The 24,612-nt window shown below is 38.2% G+C and overlaps 1 protein-coding gene and 1 pseudogene across 1 annotated transcript in view; both read right to left on the reverse strand.

Annotated features, from left to right (window-relative positions):
* OXSR1 (oxidative stress responsive kinase 1) overlaps positions 1 to 24,612 on the reverse strand; it is a 98,043-nt gene that overhangs the window by 56,700 nt on the left and 16,731 nt on the right. The window contains exons 3-4 of the mRNA XM_007191468.3: positions 21,806 to 21,914; positions 4,737 to 4,878 (exon numbers count right to left, since the gene is read on the reverse strand). Of these exons, the coding sequence (XP_007191530.1) occupies positions 4,737 to 4,878; positions 21,806 to 21,914 (251 nt within the window). The remainder of the gene's footprint in view (positions 1 to 4,736; positions 4,879 to 21,805; positions 21,915 to 24,612) is intronic.
* On the reverse strand, positions 10,506 to 11,488 carry LOC103011410 (transformer-2 protein homolog alpha-like; annotated as a pseudogene).

The following is a 24,612-nucleotide window of genomic DNA, read 5'->3' on the forward strand; positions in this document are numbered from 1 at the left end:
TCTCCATATCCTTGACAGCATCTGATATCTTGTCTTTTTGTTTTGTTTTGTTTTTTGGCTGCACCATACGGCTTGTGGGATTTTAGTTCCCTGGCCAGGGATTGAACCCTGGCCCTTGGCAGTGAAAGCACGGAGTCCTAACCACTTGACCACCAGGGAATTCCCTGATATCTTGTTTTTTTGATAACAGACATCCTAACAGGTGTGAGATGATATTTCATTGTCGTTTTGATTTGCATTTCCCCAGTGGTTAGTGATGTTGATCACCTTTTTCACATGTATCTGTTGGCTACTTATATGTGTTCTTTGGAAAAATGTCTATTCAGGTCCTTTTCCCATTTTTTAATTGGGTTGTTTTTATTTTTTTGCCTCTGAGTTGTATGAGTTCCTCCTATTTTGGGGATGTTATCCCCTTATCAGAATGTGGTTTGAGAATATTTACTCCTATTTAGTAGGTTGCCTTTTTACTTTTTTGATGGTTTCCTTTGCTGTGCAGAAGCTTTTTAGTTTGATGTGGTCTAGTTTTTAAAGTTTTTGCTTTTGTTGCCTTTGCTATTGGTGTCAAATCCAAAAACTCATTGCCAAGACCAATGTCAAGGATATGTTTTCTTCTAGGAGTTTTATAGTTTCAGGTCCTAAGTTCATGTCTTTAATCCATTTTGAGTTGATTCCTCTGTATGGTATAAGATAGAGGTCCAGTATCATTTTTTGTATGATGTTTGTTGTGGGCTTATCATAAATGGCCTTTATTATGTTAAGGTACATTCCCTCTATACCCAGTTTGTCAAGAGTTTTCATTATGAAAGGATGTTGAATTTTGTCAAAAGCTTTTTCTGCATTTATTGAGATGACCATGATTTTATCGTTCATTTTGTTAAAGTGGTGTATCATAGTGATTGATTGATTTGCAGATGTTGGACCACCCTTGCATCCCTGGAATAAATCCCATTTAATCATGCTGCATGATCCTCTTAACATATTGTTGAATTTTGTTTGCTAACATTTTGTTGAAGATCTCTGCGTATATGTTTATCAAGGATATTGGCCTGTAATTTTCTTTTCTTGTAGTGTCCTTGTCTGGTTTTGGTATCAGGGTAATGCTGGCCTTGTAAAATGAGTTTGTAATGTTTCCTCCTCTTCTAGTTTTTGGAAGAGTTTGAGAAGGATTATTGTAAGTTCCTCTTTAAATATTTGGTGAGATTCACCAGTGAAGCCATCAGTCCTGGATTTTTGTTGGGAGGTTTTTGATTATTGAATTGATCTCCTTAGTAGTAATTGGTCCATTTAGATTTTCTATTTCTTCATGATTCAATCTTGGTAGATTGTATGTTTCTAGGAATTTATCCATTTCTTCTAGGTTGTACAATTTGTTGGCATATAATTGTTCATAGTAGTCTCTTATGATCCCTTATACTTCTGTGGTATCAGCTGTAATGTCTCCTCTTTCATTTCTGAATTTAATTTATTTGAGTCCTCTCTCTTTTTCTCTTGGTGAGTCTAGCTAACAATTTGTCTATTTATCTTTTTCAGAAACCAGTTCTTAAAAACTGGTTTCACTGACCTTTTCAACTGTCTTTTTAGTCTGTATTTCATATATTTCCACTGTAATGTTTTTATTTAACTTCCTTCTGCTAACTCTGGGCTCAGTCTGTTCTTATTTTTGTAGTTCCTTAAAAGTAGGTGATTTTAAATGTTATATCTTGTTGTGTTCTTCCACTCTTTTTCTGCTTTCTTTGGTTTTAATTGAGCATTTTATATGATTCTATTTTTCTCTCCTCTCTTAGCATATTAATTCTTCTATTTTTCCTTTTTTAGTGGTTGCCCTAGAGTTTGCTCTACACATTTACAACTAATCCAAGTCCACTTTCACATAGCACTATACCACTTCCCTGAGTTTTCTTTCAATCTCATATATCCTGGACTGGGGGGTATTACAGTCTTGCAACCCAGAACTGTCAATAGGCATAGACCAAAAAAAAAAAAAAGAAGAAGAAGCTCTAAGCCTGCTCTCTGTGGCCAAAGGATCAGGAAAGGGGCAGCACAGCTCAGTCCTAGCAGGGACCCCATCCCTGACTACATAGCTGGAGTGGAAGGCTGACCCACTAGGCCAGAACCAGAGGTGCCAATGAAGACCAGACAGGAAACTCCAGTGCCCAATCCACATCTAGTGCAGCAGGTAGGCCCATGCTGCCTACACCAGCACCACCGATAGGCCCAGCCAATATCTCCCATTCTTCCACCCAGCAGCAGAAAGTGACCCAGGTCTGGCACCTCTTGGTCCTCTACACCAGGGGTCCCCAGTCCCCAGGGTCGCAGACTGGTACTGGGCTGTGGCCTGTTCTAAACCATTCCCCCACCCCCACCCCAGTGTGTGGAAAAACTGTCTTCCACGAAACCAGTCCCTGGTGCCAAAAAGTTTGGGGACCGCTGCTCTACACACTGGCAAAGGATGACCCAGACCCAGTGTCTCCCAACTCCCTACTCAGTAGCAAAAGGTGGTCCAGAAAAGTGCCTTTCATGTCCACAGGCAATACCACAGAATGAGTGGGAGCCCGATTGCGGCCAGGTGGCCTGGTCCACAAGGTGAGCCCAAGAAGTGCTCACAGACCCACAGGCACAGCCACTATCTCCCACCTTCCACCTAGCAGCACCAGGCCTGGGGAAGGGCACTCTACTCCAATGGGTGGCATCAGCAGGGATTGAGAAGAGAGCCCCAGCAGTGCCACAGGAACAAAACAAACCAGAACAACACTGCAAGGGCTCTAAAAAATCAGGGCAATTGCCTGCTAAAATATATTATTTCTGTATATTATTATTTCAATAGGATCAAGAGTCTCCTAACATAACATCCAAAACATCCATGATAAAATTAAAAAAAAAAAATCATTCAACATACCAAGAACCAGGAAAAACTTCAAAAAGGAAAGACAACTAAATGATGTCAACACAAAGATGAATCAGGTTTTGGAATTATTTGACAAGAATTTTAAAGCAGCCATCATGAAAATGCTTCTAACATGCAATTTGGAATTCTCAAAACAAATGAAAAACAGAAAATCTCAGCAAAAAAAATAAAAGCTATAAAAAAGAACCAAATAAAAATTATATAACTGAAAACCGACACTAACTGAAATAAAAAGCTCAAGGAATGGGTTCCAGAGTAGAATGGAGAGGACAGAGGATAGAATCAGCAAACCTGAAAACAAATGAAGAAAATTTACTCAATCTGAACAGAGTAAAAATAGGCTGAAAACTGAGCCTCAGGGATTATGGCACAATATGGTACAATAACAAAAGATCTAACATTTCCATCATTAGAGTCCCAGAAGAAGATGAGGGAAAACAGCTTGCAAAGGTATTCAAAGAAATAATGGCTGAAAACTTCCCAAAATTGGTGAAGACAAAAACTTATAGATTCAAGAAGGTTAGGAACCCCAAACAGGATAGAAGTGAAGAAATCCACACTAAGACATATCATAATTAAACTTGTCAAAACCAAACTTTGGGACTTATCTGGTGGTCCAGTGGATGAGACCCTGAGCTCCCAATGCAGAGGGCCTGGGTTCGATCCCTGGTCTGGGAACTAGATCCCGCATGCATGCTGCAACTAGGAGTTTGCATGCCACAACTAAGAAGCCCGCATACTGCAACTAAGAGTCCACATGCTGCAACTAAGAGTCTGCATGCTGCAACTAAAAACATCCTGCATGCGGCAACTAAGACCCAGCACAGCCAAAATAAATAAATAGTTTAAAAAAAAAAAAAAAAGAAACAATCTTTTTTTTCTTTTTTGGCTATGCCATGTGACATGTGGGATCTTAGTTCCCCGACCAGGGATTGAACCTGTGTCCCTTGCATTGAGAGCGCAGAGTCTTAACCACTGGACCGCCACGGAAGTCCCACGAAGAAACAGTCTTGAAAGTAGCCAGAGAAAAGCAACATATTGCCTAAGAACACCAATTCACATGACAGATTTCTCATCTGAAACCATGAAGATCCCAATTAAGTACCACATCATCTTTCAGGTGCTGAAAGAAAAGAACTGTCAACTACAAATTCTTATATCCAGGGAAACTATCCTTCAGAAATGATGGGGAAATAAATATATCTTCAAATGAAGGAAAACCAAATCCAGGGACTAAACAAATTTGTACTAACCCAGAATCTACCACCATTTGTACAGATAACAATTCTTGTTATCTGTACGCAGGGACTGAATAGATATAATTAGCCAGAAATACTTGAACCATGAAATGTTACACAGGTTTTCAAATGTCATTTTATTTAAAAAATAATAATAATTTTTAATTTTAAAAAGTGATTTTACAAAAGCTTTTAATAATTTGAGAAAATAGTCAAGATATAACATAAAGGAAACAAAAAAGAAACAGACAAAATTATACATACAGTTTTGTTTTAAATATCTGTAAGCATATAAAAGAAACTGGAAAAGAATATTCCAAAATGTTATCAGTGATTGCAATGATTGACTCCCATAGGAAATTAGGAATTTCTCCTGTTTCTAGAGTTTCCAATTTGACTAAAGTACTTGTTACTTTCAAATGCTTACTAGCTGTGTAACCACAATGTACTGGAACTAGTAATACAAAGAACCCTGCTAACACTCAGAGATTATGATTAACTGTGCAAAAGAATGGGGAATAGCCTCAATGAAATGATACAGCACAACTATCACTGCACTTATCCAAAAGAGAAGAGTGTTGTCTTTTACATACCTGTGAATTTGTCCATTTTTATGCAAGTATTCCAACCCCTCCAGCACTTCTCTGAGTATTGTAGCAATGGTAGCTTCATCTAGGACTCCACTTTTATGTTCCCCCTTTGCCACAATGTGCTTAATAATATCCAGAACAGAACCTGAAAAGAGAAGACACAGTTTTCCATAATTTTTCAACTCATTCAATATAATTCAGAGCCATTTTTAAATCAAAACACATGTAAACCTTTTCATAAACTTAGCTGTGTAGGAAAGGAAAAAATAGTAAATATAAGGAAATACAGAAGTTTAAAGGTAATAATTTATTCTCGATTCCACTCTAAAACAGAAAGCAGCCTGCTAATACCCAAATAGTAGTGTTACACCAGCATCTTCTTTAGACTTCTAATGAGAATCTGAAAAAGGTAATAGAGGATTTTTAATCACCTCTGAAGAATCCCTAGGTAAAACCATGCCCATCAATAACACTTTAGTATAAGATATAACAAACCAATCTAGGCTTCCAACATCAGATTAGAGTATGCAACATTGTATAAATAAAGATATAAAACACAATTGAAACGCAGGTCAAATTACATAAGAAAACTTGGAAAGTAAATATCACATGTGTATGCAAACTAATTTAAGGGTTAAAATTATGTTTCAGGTTAATAAGTAATAGAAATAAAACAGGTAAGGCAAAGAAAAATATGAAAAGAATAAAAATGGCAGTTCTTTTAAAATAACAGCCCAGATGTATTATCAATCCCATTTTTCCCAGGATGGGAAATAATGCTCCTCCTAAAAATCAGAGAGAGGGAGGGAAAAGACACCCATACAGTAATTAAAGTCACAGAATGCTGTCTACCATAACTGATGATTATTAAAAAAAAGTTTGCTAGAGATTGGTAAGACTTCTGGCAGTACAATGGCCCATAAAGATCACAGAACCAAAGCAAAACAATCTCCAATATTAAAAACTGTGCCAAGAAATCTGAAACATAACATAAACTGCACTGAAAAGACTGGATGCCCATTTCTTGGCAAATGCTTCTGTTGAAAACATGCCCTGGTGGATGCTTTTTATTGCACACACTTAAAAAGAAAAAAATGTACTTCCAAATAGATGGAAAGAAGTGGTCTAGATGGAATCCTCAAAAACATTAGAGAATTGAACACATGTTTACTTTAGCTCCCATTTGAAATCCACTAACTTGATAAGCTTGATAACAAGGGCATAAACCCAGAATAAAAAAGAAAGAAGATAACAGAAGAGATATAGCACTAATTTTCTCGAAGAGAGAAAGCAGAAAAAGTAACTGATTATGCAGAGTTAAAAAATCTGTAACATCAGTGTCTGCACAGGAGGTATATCAATTCCTACCCTAGAGCTCCAGAAAGGCTCAGAATACAAACACCAAAGACCGCATAACGGAAAGTGAGGGGGGACTGAAGGAAAGGGCTGAACACAGGAAAACTGGTTGAAAGTTCATATAAGGCAGAATAAGATTCCCAGATCCCTCCTCCCCACCCTGGAAGCCAGGCGACGACCACTCCCCACCTCCAGCAGGAGACAGGCAGTTTACTCTCTGTAGACAAAGAACCAGGGAGGCTTCAGATTCTAAGTAACTTTTTCTAACACTTTCCCCTCTTTACTGCTGGGGTTCACAAGACTGTGATTCACAAAAAGGGGGCCTAAGGAAGAAGTTTTGTTCTGTTTAGTTTAACCAATCACACATCAACTCCCAAAAAGCAAAGTGACTATACCAACAGGCATGTATTTCATTCTTCTGAGAAATCCAGGCCATACAAGAACTGCTCAGCTGGGCTTCCCTGGTGGCGCAGTGGTTGAGAATCTGCCTGCCAATGCAGGGGACACGGGTTCGAGCCCTGGTCTGGGAAGATCCCACATGCCGCGGAGCAACTGGGCCCGTGAGCCACAACTACTGAGCCTGCGCATCTGGAGCCTGTGCTCTGCAACAAGAGAGGCCGTGACAGTGAGAGGCCCGCGCACCGCGATGAAGAGTGGCCCCCGCTCGCCGCAGCTGGAGAAAGCCCTTGCACAGAAACGAAGACCCAGCACAGCCAAAAATAAATAAATAAATAAATAAATAAATTTATATATATAAAAAAAAAGAACTGCTCAGTAAGAAGACATATGTATAAATGCCAACTGAGTTAAATGTTTGTAATACAAAGAATATCTAAAATAAGGAACGCAGAGGGAGAAACCCCTACTAGGAATTAAAAACACAATTTATTCATTCAACAATTAAGTCACATTATATGCGATCTAGAACTAGGTGCCACAGAATATGTCAAGAAACATGTGACTGCTGACTTTCAGGGAACTTCTAATCTGGAAGATCAAAGAAATGGAGTAACAAAGACTCTAGGGCACACCAAAGTTATTAGATCTGTATTCTTAAAGAGTTTGAAGCAGGAACTCCTTTTCAAAGTCTTAGAAAATTTTAATTGATTTCACATCATCCAATGATCAACAGGGAAATTAAAGCAGTGCACATCCCCAGACAATGTCCAGAACAGAAATACCAAACAAGGCTGGATAAGAAGGCCCCTCTTCCCTGGGATAACTTGTCTTTTCAGTTTTAGTCTCCCTCCCAACAATATGATTTTTATAGATGGAGGGATGATCACGCCACTAAGACCTTCCTCCTTAACTGACAAATATTGGTCCTGGAAGGTCCCCCCTTCTTTTCCATATGATTTCCTCAGTATCTTGCAGCGTCTAACATGATGACGGTGCCTATAATCCTCCCTCCTCAAACATCAAAAGTACATAGAATTCTTTATATCAACTCAGAGAAAGAAGAAAGTAAAATATTCTAAGCAAAAGAAAACTGCAGATTTATTACTGGATGAATCAAATTAATATCTAAAGAAAAGAAGGAATAATGAGGGAAGGCTATATCAGCATATATAATATTATGTCCTTAGGCACAATCTGGAAGAAATATTCTACAGGGATAATCTGTTCTTGAACTTTAATACATGAAGAAACTACTTGGCAAACTAGTTTAAAATGCAGATTCCCAGACCTTATAGACTGTCATTCAAGAGATCTGAGGTAGGGCCCAAGAAGTTGCATTTTAACAACCTAGGCTACTCGATGAGCACTGTCCACTGAAACCCAAGAATTTCTTAGAGTAAAAGCAAGTAAATTAAATAATGGAAAACAAGAGGGGTTTGGTACAAATTTCATAACAAAGCAAAAAATTAAAATGTAGGTAGATTATCTATTCCCCCAAACCATTTCATGTCTGCCTTCATAGGCTATGGCACAGAACATTTAAAAAGCAATGCAAAACTTTAACTGTCCAAGAAAATCATTATTAAATATTAAAAAAAAAAAATTCAAAAAGTGGTGAAGCAGCTGCTGGTTAATGACCCTTGTTAAATCTGATAATTGTAGCTCAATCAAATTAATTACTTAGTCAACATGTTCATTTGCACAGTTTATTTTTATGAAAAAACACTCTTGAGTCCAAAATTAACTCACCCATTTTAGTTAGGTATTTTTACCAAGAAGTTTTAACCAATCTTTAGCCACTGGGTGTTGCTTGTGTCTTCCTAAGCCATATAAGTTTTCAAAGGGGCCAAAATTTGCTTGGTCTGAGTATTCCATTTCAGATTAACAGACATACCCTCTATTGTTGCTTGACCATCCAAAGCTGGTCACTCTTTTTTTTTTTTTTTTTTGAAAAGAAAGATGATTTTTTTTTTTTAAGATGGTAGTCATCTTTTCTTTTTTAAATTTATTTATTTATTTTTGGCTGTATTGGGTCTTCGTTTCTGTGCGAGGGCTTTCTCTAGTTGCGGCAAGCGGGGGCCGCTCTTCATCACGGTGTGCGGGCCACTCACTGTCGCGGCCTCTCTTGTTGCGGAGCACAGGCTCCAGACGCGCAGGCTCAGTAGTTGTGGCTCACGGGCCCAGTTGCTCCGCGGCATGTGGGATCTTCCCAGACCAGGGCTCGAACCCGTGTCCCCTGCATTGGCAGGCGGATTCTCAACCACTGCACCACCAGGGAAGCCCTGGTCACTCTTAATAACAGGTATTTTTTACCTGGGTCCTGCTCAGGGTCAAGGAAGTCCCATACCTTTTATCTCTTAGAAGATGACAAAGCATCCTTAAACCACAAAATAATTCCCTAACATAGTGAATTAAATTAGATTTCTGCATTTCTATAGTTCGTCCCTTTCAGTCCTACAGGTACTTCTTCATCTTTTTTTATTTTAAGACTTAACTTTTTCTTTTCATAAATTTATTTTATTTATTTATTTTTGGCTGCGTCAGGTCTTCGTTGCTGCGCACGGGCTTTCTCTAGTTGTGGCGAGCAGAGGTTACTCTTCGTTGCAGTGCGCGGGCTTCTCATTGCAGTGGCTTCTCTTGTTGCAGAGCACGGGCTCTAGGCACGCGGGCTTCAGTAGTTGTGGTGCACAGGCTTAGCTGCTCCACGGCATGTGGGATCTTACCGGGCCAGGGCTTGAACCGGTGTCCCCTGCGTTGGCAGGCAGATTTTTAACCACTGTGCCACCAGGGAAGCCCCCTTCCTTTTTTTAAATATTTGGTAGGAATGACTTTTTTTAATATAAATTTATTTATTTTTGGCTGCGTTGGGTCTTCATTGCTGTGTATGGGCTTTCTCTAGTTGTGGTGAGTGGGGGCTACTCTTCATTGCAGTGCACGGGCTTCTCATTGTGGTGGATTCTCTTGTTGCAGAACATGGGCTCTAGGGGCATGGGCTTCAGTAGTTGTGGTGCATAGCCTCAGTAGTTGGGGCTCTCGGGTTCTAGAGCGTAGGCTCTGCAGTTGTGGCACACAGGCTTAGTTGCTCCGCAGGATGTGGGATCTTCCCGGACCAGGGCTCGAACCTGTGTCCCCTGCATTGGCAGGTGGGTTCTTAACCACTGCGCCACCAGGGACGTCCCTTCATCTTTTCCTTTCAGAAGCTTTCTTTTTTTTTTTTTCCAAAGAAATTAACTTTTATCTGAAAGGAGACTACCCTTCCCCTCACTATTTCTAAGGACTCTATACAATAGCTTGCTTAAACCATTTTCCCAATACCAAAATTTCTAACAGCAAAGCATACAACTCCTCTAAATAATAAATAATAAGGCTTGTCCTTCACTGATTAAACTTCAATAATTTCAACACAAAAATCACACTTAACATTTTTAAGTTTTAACAAATGTATTTTAAATACAACATGTTTTGTAGGAGTCCACAAGGTTTTTCTCTCTAAAAAACAACATAATTTTTAGGGTTCAAAAATTCCGTTCTTCAAAAGAAATGACCAAGTGTTTTCTTCCATAGCTTCAAACTTTCTACACTCAACTATTTGATTGCTCCATGCCACCCCAGACAAACCTGACATGACTGAACTACTTTATATGTTACTAACTTCCCCAAAAGAAAGTTAAAAAAGGAGTTTGTAGTAAATGCAGCTCTCTGATACAATGTCTAATACAATATCTAACACAAAAGAAGCTTTAAAAAGACCATTTCTTTCCTCATTTGATTAGGCAGGAGTTAATTTTCTGTAAAAGCAAAAAACAAACAAAAAATCATTTACAAAAGCATAACACTGGGGGTTCCTTTTTTACTCAAGATGTTTAACTACCCAAAATGACAACAATTACATCTTTAAGAATATAATAAAAGGGGTAGAAAACAGCAATACAATTGACAAAGTGTAGATGCTAAATAAACCAAAGATTTTTTTAAGGGTTCTTTTTAAGGAGTAGGAAGGATCAGAAGCTTGGGGAAATCCAGAATTAAACAAAAAAAGAGAAAGAGAAAAAGATGTCCTCAACTACAACCACTCTGTTTATCAATAGCGTCTTGGGCTGTAGGAATGATATCTTGATCATGATCTGTATTGACTATAGTAAGGAGAAGGTGATCTTCTCTATCGGTAATCATAGTCTTCATATCTGTTGTACCCACGATCATATCCTCTATCACAGTAAGAATCTCGACATCTGCCACCTCTTCCACCTCCACCACTATGAGTTGGTCTGCCCATGTATATGTCTGGTGTAGGTATGTGCGCTCTCTTGGTGATAGAATAATCTACATGAATTCTTCTACCGTCCAGCTCCATTCCATTTGCCCTTTCCATAGCCTCCTTTGAGTCATCTATTCTCTGGAAATAAACAAAAGCAAACCCTCGTGATCGTCCAGTTCGCTGGTAATAAACCACACTGACACCACTCAATGGTCCATATCGAGAAAATACTTTGCAAAGATCTCTCTCTGTTGTGTACAAACTGAGGCCAAACACTCCTAGACAAGTGTTGGGATCTGGATTTGCCCTGCTGCCTGTATGTCTTCTAAGGTTAGACACTGGAGAATGACTTCGGCTCCTTCGACGATGGTATTCTGGTGTATAGGACCTACTTAGAGGTCGTCTCCTATGAGAGTGAGAATGGGATCTGGATCAAGTGTAATGTCTATGAGAATGCCTCCTTGACCCCGACCTGGATTTTGATCTTGATCGAGAATGGGATTCAAAGTGTTTGGAAACTCTTGATGGACTACGAGATCCTGACCTGCTCTCCGATTTTACATGAGCAGGAGTTCCCGTTGAAGATCTTGACTGAGAGCGAGACTCTCTGCCCTCGAAGTTGTTCTCCTCTACATCACTCATGTCGGCCAGGCACTCCCCAGAACTAAATAAGAGACAAGTCTCAGCTTGAGGGCCAATGGCCTAGTCAACCAGCTGACTGGACCGTGGGGAGGAGGAAAGAGTCGGCAACAACAGCCGCTCCACTCCACTCCCACTCGGTCACAGGCTCCAGCAAAATCTTCAGAAGCTTTCTTAATTACTTTGATTTCTAAAAATCTTATATTGCAGTTTGGTGCTAATAAATGGTAGAAACAGCTATTTAGATAGAAAGTGATTCTAATTTCTAAAGATTAACTTTCTATACTAATAAATTCCAACACTCAAAATCAGAGTTCTAATTATTTAATTAACAAAAGATAAGAATATTACAGTCATAAGGGAGCATTACAAAATAATTCCAATATTGACACACTTAAACTTATTTTAACCATGTTGTCCACTTGGTCAATGGGCTTAAGACTGCCAGTTGCAATTCATTTTACATTTAATTAGCTTATTAAATTCTATATCAGTACAATGTTGCTACATCAAAAATATGCTTTTGATTTAAATATTTTGGCTGAGGAAGTAAATATAAAAGAATGTAGCCTAAACATATTTCTATTAACTCTGGCTAGTCACATTTTAAAATTATTCAAATGGAGCCCCTGCTTCTCAATGGTCCCCTCCTCTCACTCTCTCTGCTCCAGCTGTGATCCCCCATCAGTTGCCAGTACACACCACACTGCTCCATCCTGCCTCCAGGCACTCTCAGTACAGTGTTCCTTCTATCTCTGGATTCCTTCTCCCATTCTTCCCGATACCATCTCCACCTCCCATTTCACCTGGCTAATTATTACCTATTCTTCAGGTCTCCTGAAGAACATCACCTCCTGAAGGCAGTGGCTGTCTACCTTGCCACAGCCATTCTCCCTCAATAAAGTTAGGTTCTCCTGGTACTTATTCCCATGATACCTGATACTTCTTCATGGCACTCTACACCCTTATAATTACTTAATTATAACTTTTACTTATTAGCTATAAGGCCCATAATAGCAAGGAACTGATGGTTTGATTCACCAGTGTATTGGTAACCAATAAGCATTTGATGAAAGGCTTTTTAATTGAGCTATCTTGACAGTTTCCTCCTATTTAAAAAAAAATTTTTTTTAAAGTTGTGCTTAGTTCTATCTTTTGTTTTCTAAATATTGCTTAATGTATCTCTTCAGTTTGAATATGTATTTACTTTATAACTACAAAAGATTACATTTTCCTAAAAAAGATGCAAAATTTTTAATATTTTAAAAGTAAAAATTTAGATATAAGATTATGTTGACTCATAAAATTATAAGTAATTATAAAAAGAATTAATGCCTGGAATATATTTGAAAATTATCATCCAGGAAATCTGCTGAGTGCTATGCTAGAAAAATTGGGCACCGTCCCAGGAAACTTAAGACCAGGAGGAACAGAGAGGTACACTGAAAAGACATCCCACCTAGCTACATATCCTGCCCTTTCTGTGATCAGGACATATACTCACTGAGAGAGGAACAGGGATTCTTTAAAAAAAAAATTTTTTAAGGCATTCTGCTTAGGAGTAGCAGAAAGGATGGGCTGGCATACAGCTATGGATAACAGAATTAAGCAGACAATTTATTCCTATTCATCAGAGGACTTTTTAGCAAAACATTAAAAACTTTGTATTACACATTTTTGTAAATTACATATAAAGAAAATTATGCTGTAGGTTATCAAAAACGGAAGATACAGTATTACCTAATATCCCCATATCTGTCCATACTGAAAGAACCATGCCTGACCACCATCTTGAAAGGTGGCTGGTGTTAGCAAGGCTTCCAACCATCATATGAACAGGGCCTTTAACAAAGTAATCCAGTTTCTCCAGTGTGTCACTAATGGGATTGAAACAAAAGGTGATTCTGGCTACACTGAAAAGCATCAAATAACAAGGGATTATTATTATTAATGATTAAAATTTCTTGTGCACCTATTACATGTCAGCATAGTGGGGGATGCTTTGCATAGTCATCTCACTTACTCCTCCCCAATACCCTGAAATGCAGAAAGGCATCCCCATTTAACAGACAAGTAAATAGGTTCAAAGAGTTGAAAAAGTTTGCCCAGTGACACAACTGCTAAGTAGAAAACCTGGAATTTAATTCTAAAACCTATGACTTTCCTTTAAAGCCTCTCTGGGTAAGTAAGGTGTTCAATGAGTAATGGTGTTAACATGGCAAATAAACATGGATTCTCTTTTGTGTAACCCTACAATCCAAAATGAAAGATCATGCTCCCACATGAAATATATATGCAAACAAGCCGCACAGTGATGGGAAAGTCAGGCAGCTCCATCACTCACTTGTCGTCTCCATCTTGCCACATCATTCAAATCCACGCCATAACAAAATGTCTAATTGACTACATGGCATGGGTCTTTCAGTAACCATAACAAAATCTTCAATCTATACATACCAAGGGTCCACTGTTTGCAATCAGCAATGCTTACATTTTATTCTAAGGACTAAAGCAGAAAGAATTGTATATATAATAGTGCAGGATAAAGTACGTAATTAATTATGTTAATATGGGGGAACCAAGATCTTCTGTGTAAGAGTAAAGAGATTCAAATATAATTTTAAAGTTTTAAACGTCTGTAATGTTAAACCTGAATTGTCAAATCATGACTTATTTTTAATATGCTACAATATATTTCCAAGCTCTTTCAACTAGAAACAATGACAAAGTAGCAGCAATGAGCATCCCAAGAATCCAAGTTATACATTCTAAATACCACTCCCCATAAAAAGGATCAGGGCTCCTTAGAATATTCGCTGATTCTGAGAAAAGCAATATAAATGTGAACCATTTATCCTGAACTAAAAATCAAGGAAGTTATCAAAGATTGATGGATTCATGTCAAAAGGACACAACAGTAAGCTTGAAGGGACTCCCACTGACAAAATTTTGGATAACCTGAGCATCAAAAGAATAGAGTACAGCTGACTGAAAGACATTGAATATATAAAAATCCTTGAGTCTATATAGTGATACTCCAAAAAATGAAAGCATTACTCAATGGGAAAAAGGAAAACAAAAATCACTGGCAGTAATTATTAAACTAACTCTTTACTCTGAAAATTGGTCCTTAAAAAAAACACATTTATCCTGCCTTTTCAGTAGGAACTACAGTATAGGTCAATCAAAAAGCCCCAGTTAGTAAGGGAAAGTTCCTTTACAGAAAAGAATGCCAGTTTATAACTGTAAAAAAAAAAAAAAAAGGGGGGGGCACAATAGGAAAAATTACCATTCTGCAGCCCCTGACAAAATAATTGAGACAAGCAAGGATTGTTAATGGATGCTAAAAATCATTAGACAAAAGACTGGGGAACTGGATACTCACAGTGCCAAAGTATCATCCCACAGATTACATGCTTGCTGCAAAGGGAAATAAAGCTTACTCTTCCATGGAGAGGCCTGGCTGTCATAATCTTAAGCAATCAAAATTAATATCACCATTAAAGATACAACCAGATAGCAAATACTACTTCCTGATGTGATGCAATATGAAGTACACAGCATCACCTACAAAACATTCTGTCCAAACAACACTTTAGGTCTTGTTTTAATTTGTAGGAAACAGAGGAATATAAATCAGGTTAAACATCACCAGGAAGAAATAACCAGATAAATCCAGAATGGGGAGTAGCTGCGTGCTGCTAGTGCTGCTCAAGGCTCCAGATCACAGGGCCAGGCGCAACATCTCTGCACACGGCCCCGCTGAGCCAAGGTGTCATGCGCAGAGCTTCTGCATGCAGCCCGCCAAGCTCAAGTATCAGGTGCAGCCATTTCATGCTAGGAACTCTAGTCTGAATTGCCAGGAAGAAGGCCAATGCACGCAGTACCCTATGAGCAAGTGAAACTAGACTAAGCACAAAGGAAAAAAGATGAAATGTGGATCCTCTAGCAACAGGAGTAATGGAAGACTTCCCTAAATCTGCCCTCAAGCTTTTCCTTGATTGATCTGTGAGTATGGAACACTTCAGAACTAAATAGTGTGAAGAGAGAGAACCATCAAGATGGCAGAGAAGTGAGACGTGGAGATCACCTTCCTCCCCACAAATACATCAAAATTACATCTATGTGTGGAACAACTCCTACAGAACACCTACTGAACGCTGGCAGAAGACCTCAGACTTCCCAAAAGCCATGTGGCTGACAGGGTCTTGATGGTCCGGCCAGCTGTCAGGCCTGAGCCTCTGAGGTGGGAGAGCCGAGCTCAGGACACTGGTCCACCAGAGACCTCCTGACCCCAAATAATATCAAACGGTGAAAGCTCTCTCAGAGATCTCCATCTCAACGCTAAGACCCAGCTCCACTCAACGACCAGCAAGCTCCAGTGCTGGACACCCTATGCCAAACAACTAGCAAGACAGGAACACAACCCCACCCATTAGCAGAGAGGCTGCCTAAAATCATAATAAGGTCACAGACACCCCAAAACACAGCACCAGACGTGGTCCTACCCACCAGAAAGACAAGATCCAGCCTCAACCACCAGAACACAGGCACCAGTCCCCTCCATCAGGAAGCCTACACAACCCACTGAACCAACCTTACCCACTGGGGGCAGATACCAAAAACAACGGGAACTACAAACCTGTAGGCTGTGAAAAGGAGACCCCAAACACAGTAAGGTAAGCAAAATAAGAAGACAGAGAAATACACAGCAGATGAAGGAGCAAGGTAAAAACCCACCAAACCAAACAAATGAAGAGGAAATAGGCAGTCAACCTGAAAAAGAATTCAGAGTAATGATAGTAAAGATGATCCAAAATCTTGGAAATAGAATGGAGAAAATACAAGAAACGTTTAATAAGTACCTAGAAGAACTAAAGAGCAAATAAACAATGATGAACAACACAATAAATGAAATAAAAAATTCTCCAGAAGGAATCAATAGCAGAATAACTGAGGCAGAAGAACGGATAAGTGACCTGGAAGATAAAATAGTGGAAATAACTACCACAGAGCAGAATAAAGAAAAAAGAATGAAGAGAATTAAGGACAGTCTCAGAGACCTCTGGGACAACATTAAACGCACCAACATTCGAATTATAGGGGTCCTAGAAGAAGAAGAGAAAAAGAAAGGGACTGAGAAAATATTTGAAGAGATTATAGCTGAAAAATTCCCTAATATGGGAAAGGAAATGGTTGATCAAGTCCAGGAAGCGCAGAGAGTCCCATACAGGATAAATCCAAGGAGAAACACAACCAAGACACATATTAATCAAACTATCAAAAATTAAATACAAAGAAAAAATATTGAAAGCAGCAAGGGAAAAGCAACAAATAACACACAAGGGAATCCCCATAAGGTTAACATCTGATCTTTCAGCACAAACTCTGCAAGCCAGAAGGGAGTGGCAGGATATATTTAAAGTGATGAAAGGGAAAAACCTACAACCAAGATTACTCTACCCAGCAAGGATCTCATTCAGAGTCAATGGAGAAATTAAAACCTTTGCAGACAAGCAAAAGCTAAGAGAATTCAGCACCACCAAACCTGCTTTACAACAAATGCTAAAGGAACTTCTCTAGGCAGGAAACACAAGAGAAGGAAAAGACCTACTGTAACAAACCCAAAACAATTAAGAAAATGGTAACAGGAACATACATATCGATAATTACCTTAAATGTAAATGGATTAAATGCTCCAACAAAAAGACACAGACTGGCTGAATGGATACAAAAACAAGACCTGTATATATGCTGTCTACAAGAGACCCACTTCAGACCTAGGGACACAAACAGAATGAAAGTGAGGGGATGGAATAAGATATTCCATGCAAATGGAAATCAAAAGAAAGCTGGTGCAGCAATTCTCATATCAGACAAAACAGACTTTAAAATAAAGACTATTACAAGAGACAAAGAAGGACACTACATAATGATCAAGGGATCAATCCAAGAAGAAGAAATAACAATTGTAAATATTTATGCACCCAACATAGGAGCACCTCAATACATAAGGTAAATGCTAACAGCCATAAAAGGGGAAATCCACAGTAACACAATAATAGTAGGGGACTTTAACACTACACTTTCACCAATGGACAGATCAACCAAAATGAAAATAAATAAGGAAACACAAGCTTTAAGTGACACATTAAACAAGATGGATTTAATTGATATTTATAGGACATTCCATCTAAAAAGAATAGAATACACTTTCTTCTCAGGTGCTCATGGAATATTCTCTGGGATAGATCATATCTTGGGTCACAAATCAAGCCTTGGTAAATTTAAGAAAATTGAAATCGTATCAAGTATCTTCTCCAACCATAACGCTATGAGACTAGATATCAATTACAGGAAAAAAACTGTAAAAAATACAAACACATGGGGCTAAAAATTTGCTACTAAATAACCAAGATATCAATGAATAAATCAAAAAGGAAATCAAAAAATGCCTAGAAACAAATGACAATGAAAACATGACGACCCAAAACCTATGGGATGTAGCAAAAGCAGTTCTAAGAGGGAAGTTTACAGCAATACAATCCTACCTCAAGAAACAAGAAAAATCTCAAATAAACAACCTAACCTTACATCTAAAGCAATTAGAGAAAGAAGAACAAAAAAACCCCAAAGTTAGCAGAAGGAAAGAAATCATAAAGATCAGATCAGAAATAAATGAAAAAGAAATGAAGGAAACGATAGCAAAGATCAATAAAACTAAAAGCTGCTTCTTTGAAAAGATAAACAAAATTGATAAACCATTAGCCAGACTCATCAAGAAAAAAAGGGAGAAGACTCAAATCAACAGAATTAGAAATGAAAAAGGAGAAGTAACAACTGACACTGCAGAAATACAAAGGATCATGAGAGACTACTACAAGCAACTATATGCCAATAAAATGGACAACCTGGAAGAAATGGACAAATTCTTAGAAAAGCACAACCTTCTGAGACTGAACCAGGAAGAAATAGAAAATATAAACAGACCAATCACAAGCACTGAAATTGAAACTGTGATTAAAAATCTTCCAACAAACAAAAGCCCGGGAACAGATGGCTTCACAGGCGAATTCTGTCAAACATTTAGAGAAGAGCTAACACTTATCCTTCTCAAACTCTTCCAAAATACAGCAGAGGGAGGAACACTCCCAAACTCATTCTACCATCACCCTGATACCAAAACCAGACAAAGATGTCTGAAAAAAAGAAAACTATTGGTCAATATCACTGATGAACATAGTTGCAAAAATCCTCAACAAAATACTAGCAAACAGAATCCAACAGCACATTAAAAGGATCATACACCATGATCAAGTGGGGTTTATCTCAGGAATGCAAGGATTCTTCAGTATAGGCAAATCAATCAACGTGATACATCATATTAACAAACTAAAGGATAAAAACCATATGATAATCTCAGTAGATGCAGAAAAAAGCTTTCAACAAAACTCAACACCCATTTATGATAAAAACCCTCCAGAAAGTAGGCATAGAGGGAATTTACCTCAACATAATAAAGGCCATATATGACAAATCCACAGTGAACATCGTTCTCAATGGTGGAAAAACTGAAACCATTTCCACTAAGATCAGGAACAAGACAAGGTTGCCCACTCTCACCACTATTATTCAACATAGTTTTGGAAGTTTTAGCCACAGCAGTCAGAGAAGAAAAAGAAATAAAAGGAACCCAAATCGTAAGAGAAGAAGTAAAACTGTCACTGTTTGCAGATGACATGATACTATACATAGAGAATCTTAAAGCTGCTGCCAGAAAACTACTAGAGCTAATCAATGAATTTAGTAAAGTAGCAGGATACAAAATTAATGCACAGAAATCTCTTGCATTCCTATACACTAATGATGAAAAATCTGAAAGGGAAATTAAGGAAACACTCCCATTTACCACTGCAACAAAAAGAATAAAACACCTAGGAATAAACCTACCTAAGGAGACAAAAGACCTGTATGCAGAAAACTGTAAGAAAGTGATGAAAGAAATTAAAGATGCACCACCTTGTATTCCTAGAATAAATTTCCCCTGGTCATGATATACTATCAGCTTTATATATTACTAGATTTGATTTGCTAATATTTTATTAACAACTTTTGTATCTTTTGTGTTCATGAGGATTATTGTTCTGTAATTTTCTTTTCTTGTGGTGTATTTGCCTGATTTTGGTATTAAGGTTTTCCTGGCCTTATAAAATAACTTGAAAAGTGTTTTCGCGATTTTCTGGAGAGTTTTGGTAAAATTGGCATTATTTCTTTCTTAAAAATATGGTAAAATTTACTAATGAAAAAAAAAAAAGAAAGAAATTAAAGATGATACAAACAGATGGAGAGATACACCATGTTCTTGGATTGGAAGAATCAACATTGTGAAAATGACTATACTACCCAAAGCAATCTACAGATTCAATGCAATCCCTATCAAACTACCAATGGCATTTTTCACAGAACTAGAACAAAAAATTTCACAATTTGTATGGAAACACAAAAGACCCCAAATAGCCAAAGCAATCTTGAGAAAGAAAAATGGAGCTGGAGGAATCAGGCTCTCAGACTTCAGGCTATACTAGAAAGCTACAGTAATCAAGACAGTATGGTACTGCCACAAAAACAGAAATATACATCAATGGAACAGGATAGAAAGCCCAGAGATAAACCCACACACATATGGTCACCTTGTCTTTGATAAAGGAGGCAAGAATACACAATGGAGAAAAGACAGCCTCTTCAATAAGTGGTGCTGGGAAAACTGGACGGCTTCATGTAAAAGAATGAAATTATAATGCTCCTTAACACCATACACAAAAATAAACTCAAAATGGATTAAAGACCTAAATGTAAGGTCAGACACTATAAAACTCTTAGAGGAAAACATAGGCAGAACACTCTATGACATAAATCACAGCAAGATCCTTTCTGACCCATCTCCTAGGGAAATGGAAATAAAACAAAAATAAACAAATGGGACCTAATGAAACTTAAAAGCTTTTGCACAGCAAAGGAAACCATAAACAAGACGAAAAGACAACCCTCAGAATGGGAGAAAATATTTGCAAACAAAGTAACTGACAAAGGATTAATCTCCAAAATATACAAGCAGCTCAATATCAAAAAAACAAACAACCCAATCCAAAACTGGGCAGAAGACCTAAATAGACATTTCTCCAAATAAGATATACAGATTGCCAATAAACACATGAAAGGATGCTCAACATCACTAATCATTAGAGAAATGCAAATCAAAACTACAATGAGGTATCATCTCACACCGGTCAGAATGGCCATCACCAAAAAATCTACAAACAACAAATGCTGGAGAGGGTGTATAGAAAAGGGAACCCTCCTACACTGTTGGTGGGAATGTAGATTGATACAGCCACTATGGAGAACAGTATGGAGGTTCCTTAAAAAACTAAAAACAGAACTACCACATGACCCAGCAATCCCACTACTGGGAATATACCCTAAGAAAACCATAACTCATAGAGTCCTGTACCCCAATGTTCATTGCAGCTCTATTTACAATAGCCAGTGCATGGAAGCAACCTAAGTGTCCATCGACAGATGAATGGATAAAGAAGATGTGGCACATATATACAATGGCATATTACCCAGCCATAAAAAGAAACGAAATTGAGTTATTTGTAGTGAGGTGGATGGACCTAGAATCTGTCACACAGAGTGAAGTAAGTCAGAAAGAGAAAAACAAACACCATATGCTAACACGTATATATGGAATCTAAGAAAAAGAAACTCGTTCTGAAGAACCTAGGGCCAGGACAGGAATAAAGACGCAGACACAGAGAGTGAACTTAAGGACACGGGGAGGGGGAAAGGTTAAGCTGGGACGAAGTGAGAGAGTGGCACTGACATAAATACGCTACCAAATGTAAAATAGATAGCTAGTGGGAAGCAGCCGCATAGCACAGGGAGATCAGCTTGGTGCTTTGTGACCACCTAGAGGGGTGAGATAAGGAGTGTGGGAGGGAGACGCAAGAGGGAGGGGATATGGGGATATATGTATACGTATAGCTGCTTCACTTTGTTATAGAGCAGCAACTAACAGAACAATGTAAAGCAATTATACTCCAATAAAGATGTTAAACAACAAAAAAAAAATCCAGAATGTGGGACAAGATAGACCCTTCAGACCAGACCCTTCAGTAAGTCTGCCTCATGGAAGAGAGGAAGTAGGAGGGAACCATCCTAGATTAAAGAGTAATTGAAGAGGCATGACAAACAAATGCAACATGTGAAACTTGTCTCAGCTTGTACACTATTATCATTGGATACTTTATTCTCAGTATCTCCTCAAATGTAAATGTCCATGAAAACCAAACCAAGAAAAACATTTGTATAAATTTTCCAAACCATGGAAGTTGACATTTCATTGTACTCTACTCACCTCCACTTAGCAGCTTCATGACTAGCCACAGCTCATCTTTTACCACAAAAGATGTGTAGTAAGACACAATATTAGGATGATGGCACTGACTCATGGCTTGAATTTCTTTCTACAAAGAAGAGAAAACATGGTGATTCATTATATGCAAGCCTAAAACAACACTAGAAGTTACTGAATCCAGATCTTGGAATTCCAAAGACTATGTCACAACCTTTCTGGGATTTTCATGCCTGACCTCTGCAAGAATGGTTAAACCAAAAAAACCGCTTGGTTTCCCTCAGTCCATTCTGACTCTTACTCCTTTCACTCGTGAAACTAGCGATCTCTGAAACCAGCAACATGCACTATTTATCACACCCTGCCACAGCACCAGAGAGGCCTCCACTGGGACACATATTACTTCCGGGTGCCCTTAAAGAACCATCTTGGGAAATCAGGTTTTACAGTCACAGAGGATAATTATCAATACTAACAAACAAAGGGTGGTTTGTTTGTTTGTCTTTTTTCTCCAAAACATTGTTTCATCTCATTTTTGTGAAATGATTAACAGTTCCCACTTTAAAGAGGCCATAAACTAAATCCAAAGTAGACACCTGAGCCCAAAGTCTCAGCTTATACTATCTCATTAGAATTTAATGAATTTAAATTAGATTTGGTGTGATAAAATGCCTTATAAAAGCCCTGCGTGATCAGGGCCCTGCTTACCTCTCCATCATTCCTACTGCCTTCACTGACCCTACCCCCAACATACCCCAGTCCTATGATCCAGCCATAGTAACTTCAAGTGAGCCATGCTTCTTCTAACCACGGACATTTAACCCTGTTGTTCCCTCTGCCTCAAATACACTTCCCTCATTTTCGCCTAGCTGAAAACACCAATTCTTCCTTCTGATCTCAGCCAAAATACCACTTCCTCCCAACTTCCCAGGTTGAGTTAGTTAGGTGTCCCTTCTCTTGGCTTCCAAGCTCTGTGCATATCTCCTTACATCACAGCACATATGTACTGGATAGTACATTGGATGCTTACTTGTCTGTCCTTCCCTGCTAGACTGACAACTCCAAGAAGGCAAGTACTTAAAAGTGGACTCCTACACATGGTGGGAATTATCATACTATACTGTGATTGCCTATTTATTTTTCTGCATCCCTCACAAAACTGTAGCTCAATGAGAGGTCAGACTCTGTATACTGGCACTTATTATGCCTGGCACACAGTATACCCTCAATAAATATTTGCTGAATGAATAAAATCCTAGAGCACTTTATATAGCTTTTTACTTACTGATGTATTAATACTTGCCCTATGCCCTTGATATTTATTCAGTAAGATCAATTGTGTAAAAGTTGCCCATAATCCCTGATTCATAAAAAGTGATCAATAAACACTAGTTTTTCCATTCTCATTTTCTCTACTTGAATGTAAATTCTTTTACGGCAAGGACTTTGTTGTGTGCATTTTTGCTACCCACTAAGTTACTAGCACAGTCTTCCACACGAAAAGGTAAGTAAATATGAAGGATAAGGAAGAAGAACTAAAGTAAACACCTGCCTATTGACATAGTTATACAGGATTTGAAGAGATAAGATATGTACATATAAGAGGGAATACAAAGAACAGCATATATGTGCCAAATGAGCAGTAAAGATAGTAAATGTTACAAGAATCCAGAAGAAAGAACAGTTAAGGCAGGCAAGAAGTCTTCACAGAGAAGGTGGGAACTACGTTTAGTTCTGCAGGATGTGGAGTGTTAATAGCAGTACAAGGTGCAAAGCACATAAAATTACAAAAAAAAAGATGAAGTAAGCAAGACAGATTTTAGGACACAGGAGTAAACCTGTCTAAGGTTAAGCAGTTCATGCTTTCAACAGAAATTTACCAAGTGCCTACTCTGTGACAGGCACAGTCCTAGGTGCTTGACCACAATGGTGAACCCTCATGAAACGTACAGTCTGGTGAAGAAGTTAGACAAATACTAATTTATAACACAGATGAATAATGTCTGATAGGAGAAGTACTAAATACTACATGATTTCATTGGAGAGGTGAATTACCAAAAATTAGGAGTGACAATCAGGGAAAGCTTCCTATAAGACGTTTTACTACACTGACACTGAAATAGGAAAGATAAATATGTTTTTAGGGGTTTTGATTGTTTAATTACCTGGGACCGTATCATAAACGACCTTGTAACTGTGTTCAATAATTTAGGCTTCATCCTAACAGCAATGGAAAGGCATCAAAGGTTTAACTATATTTATTTTTTCATAAAAATCACTCTGGCTGTAATGTAGAAAATAAAAGAGAGAAGGCAAGACTAAAGGGAAAGACTCTGTTCAAGGTTGTTGCCATGAGCTGGGTGAGATGATAATGACCTGAAAAACAATAAACAGCTAATTTCTCAGTTTAGATAACTGTACTATGGTTATGCTACTCTTAGGAGATGGTGCGTGAACAGCATATGGGAACTTTCTGTACTGCTTTAGCAGCTCTTCTGTAAGGTTAAGACTATCACAAAATAAAAAGTTTAAAAAGATACATGGTAATATGAATGAAAAGAAAGGGAAGAGTCAAGAGATGATACTAAATAGGTATAAACAATAGGACTTGGTGACTAACTGGACAGGAGAGGTGAAACAGACAGAAATCACATAGGGGACTGACAATGCAAAGAGCTGGGGTCAAATGGTCCAAGGTCTTAAATGTTAAGCTAAAGGTTTTGAGCTTAATCCTGGAAAAAAAGGGTACTACAAAGGGTTTTCTAAAAGGAGACTATGGCAGGGGGGATAAATTGGTAATTTGAGATCAA

Source organism: Balaenoptera acutorostrata, chromosome 10, assembly GCF_949987535.1.
Source record: "Balaenoptera acutorostrata chromosome 10, mBalAcu1.1, whole genome shotgun sequence".
Taxonomy (NCBI): domain Eukaryota; kingdom Metazoa; phylum Chordata; class Mammalia; order Artiodactyla; family Balaenopteridae; genus Balaenoptera; species Balaenoptera acutorostrata.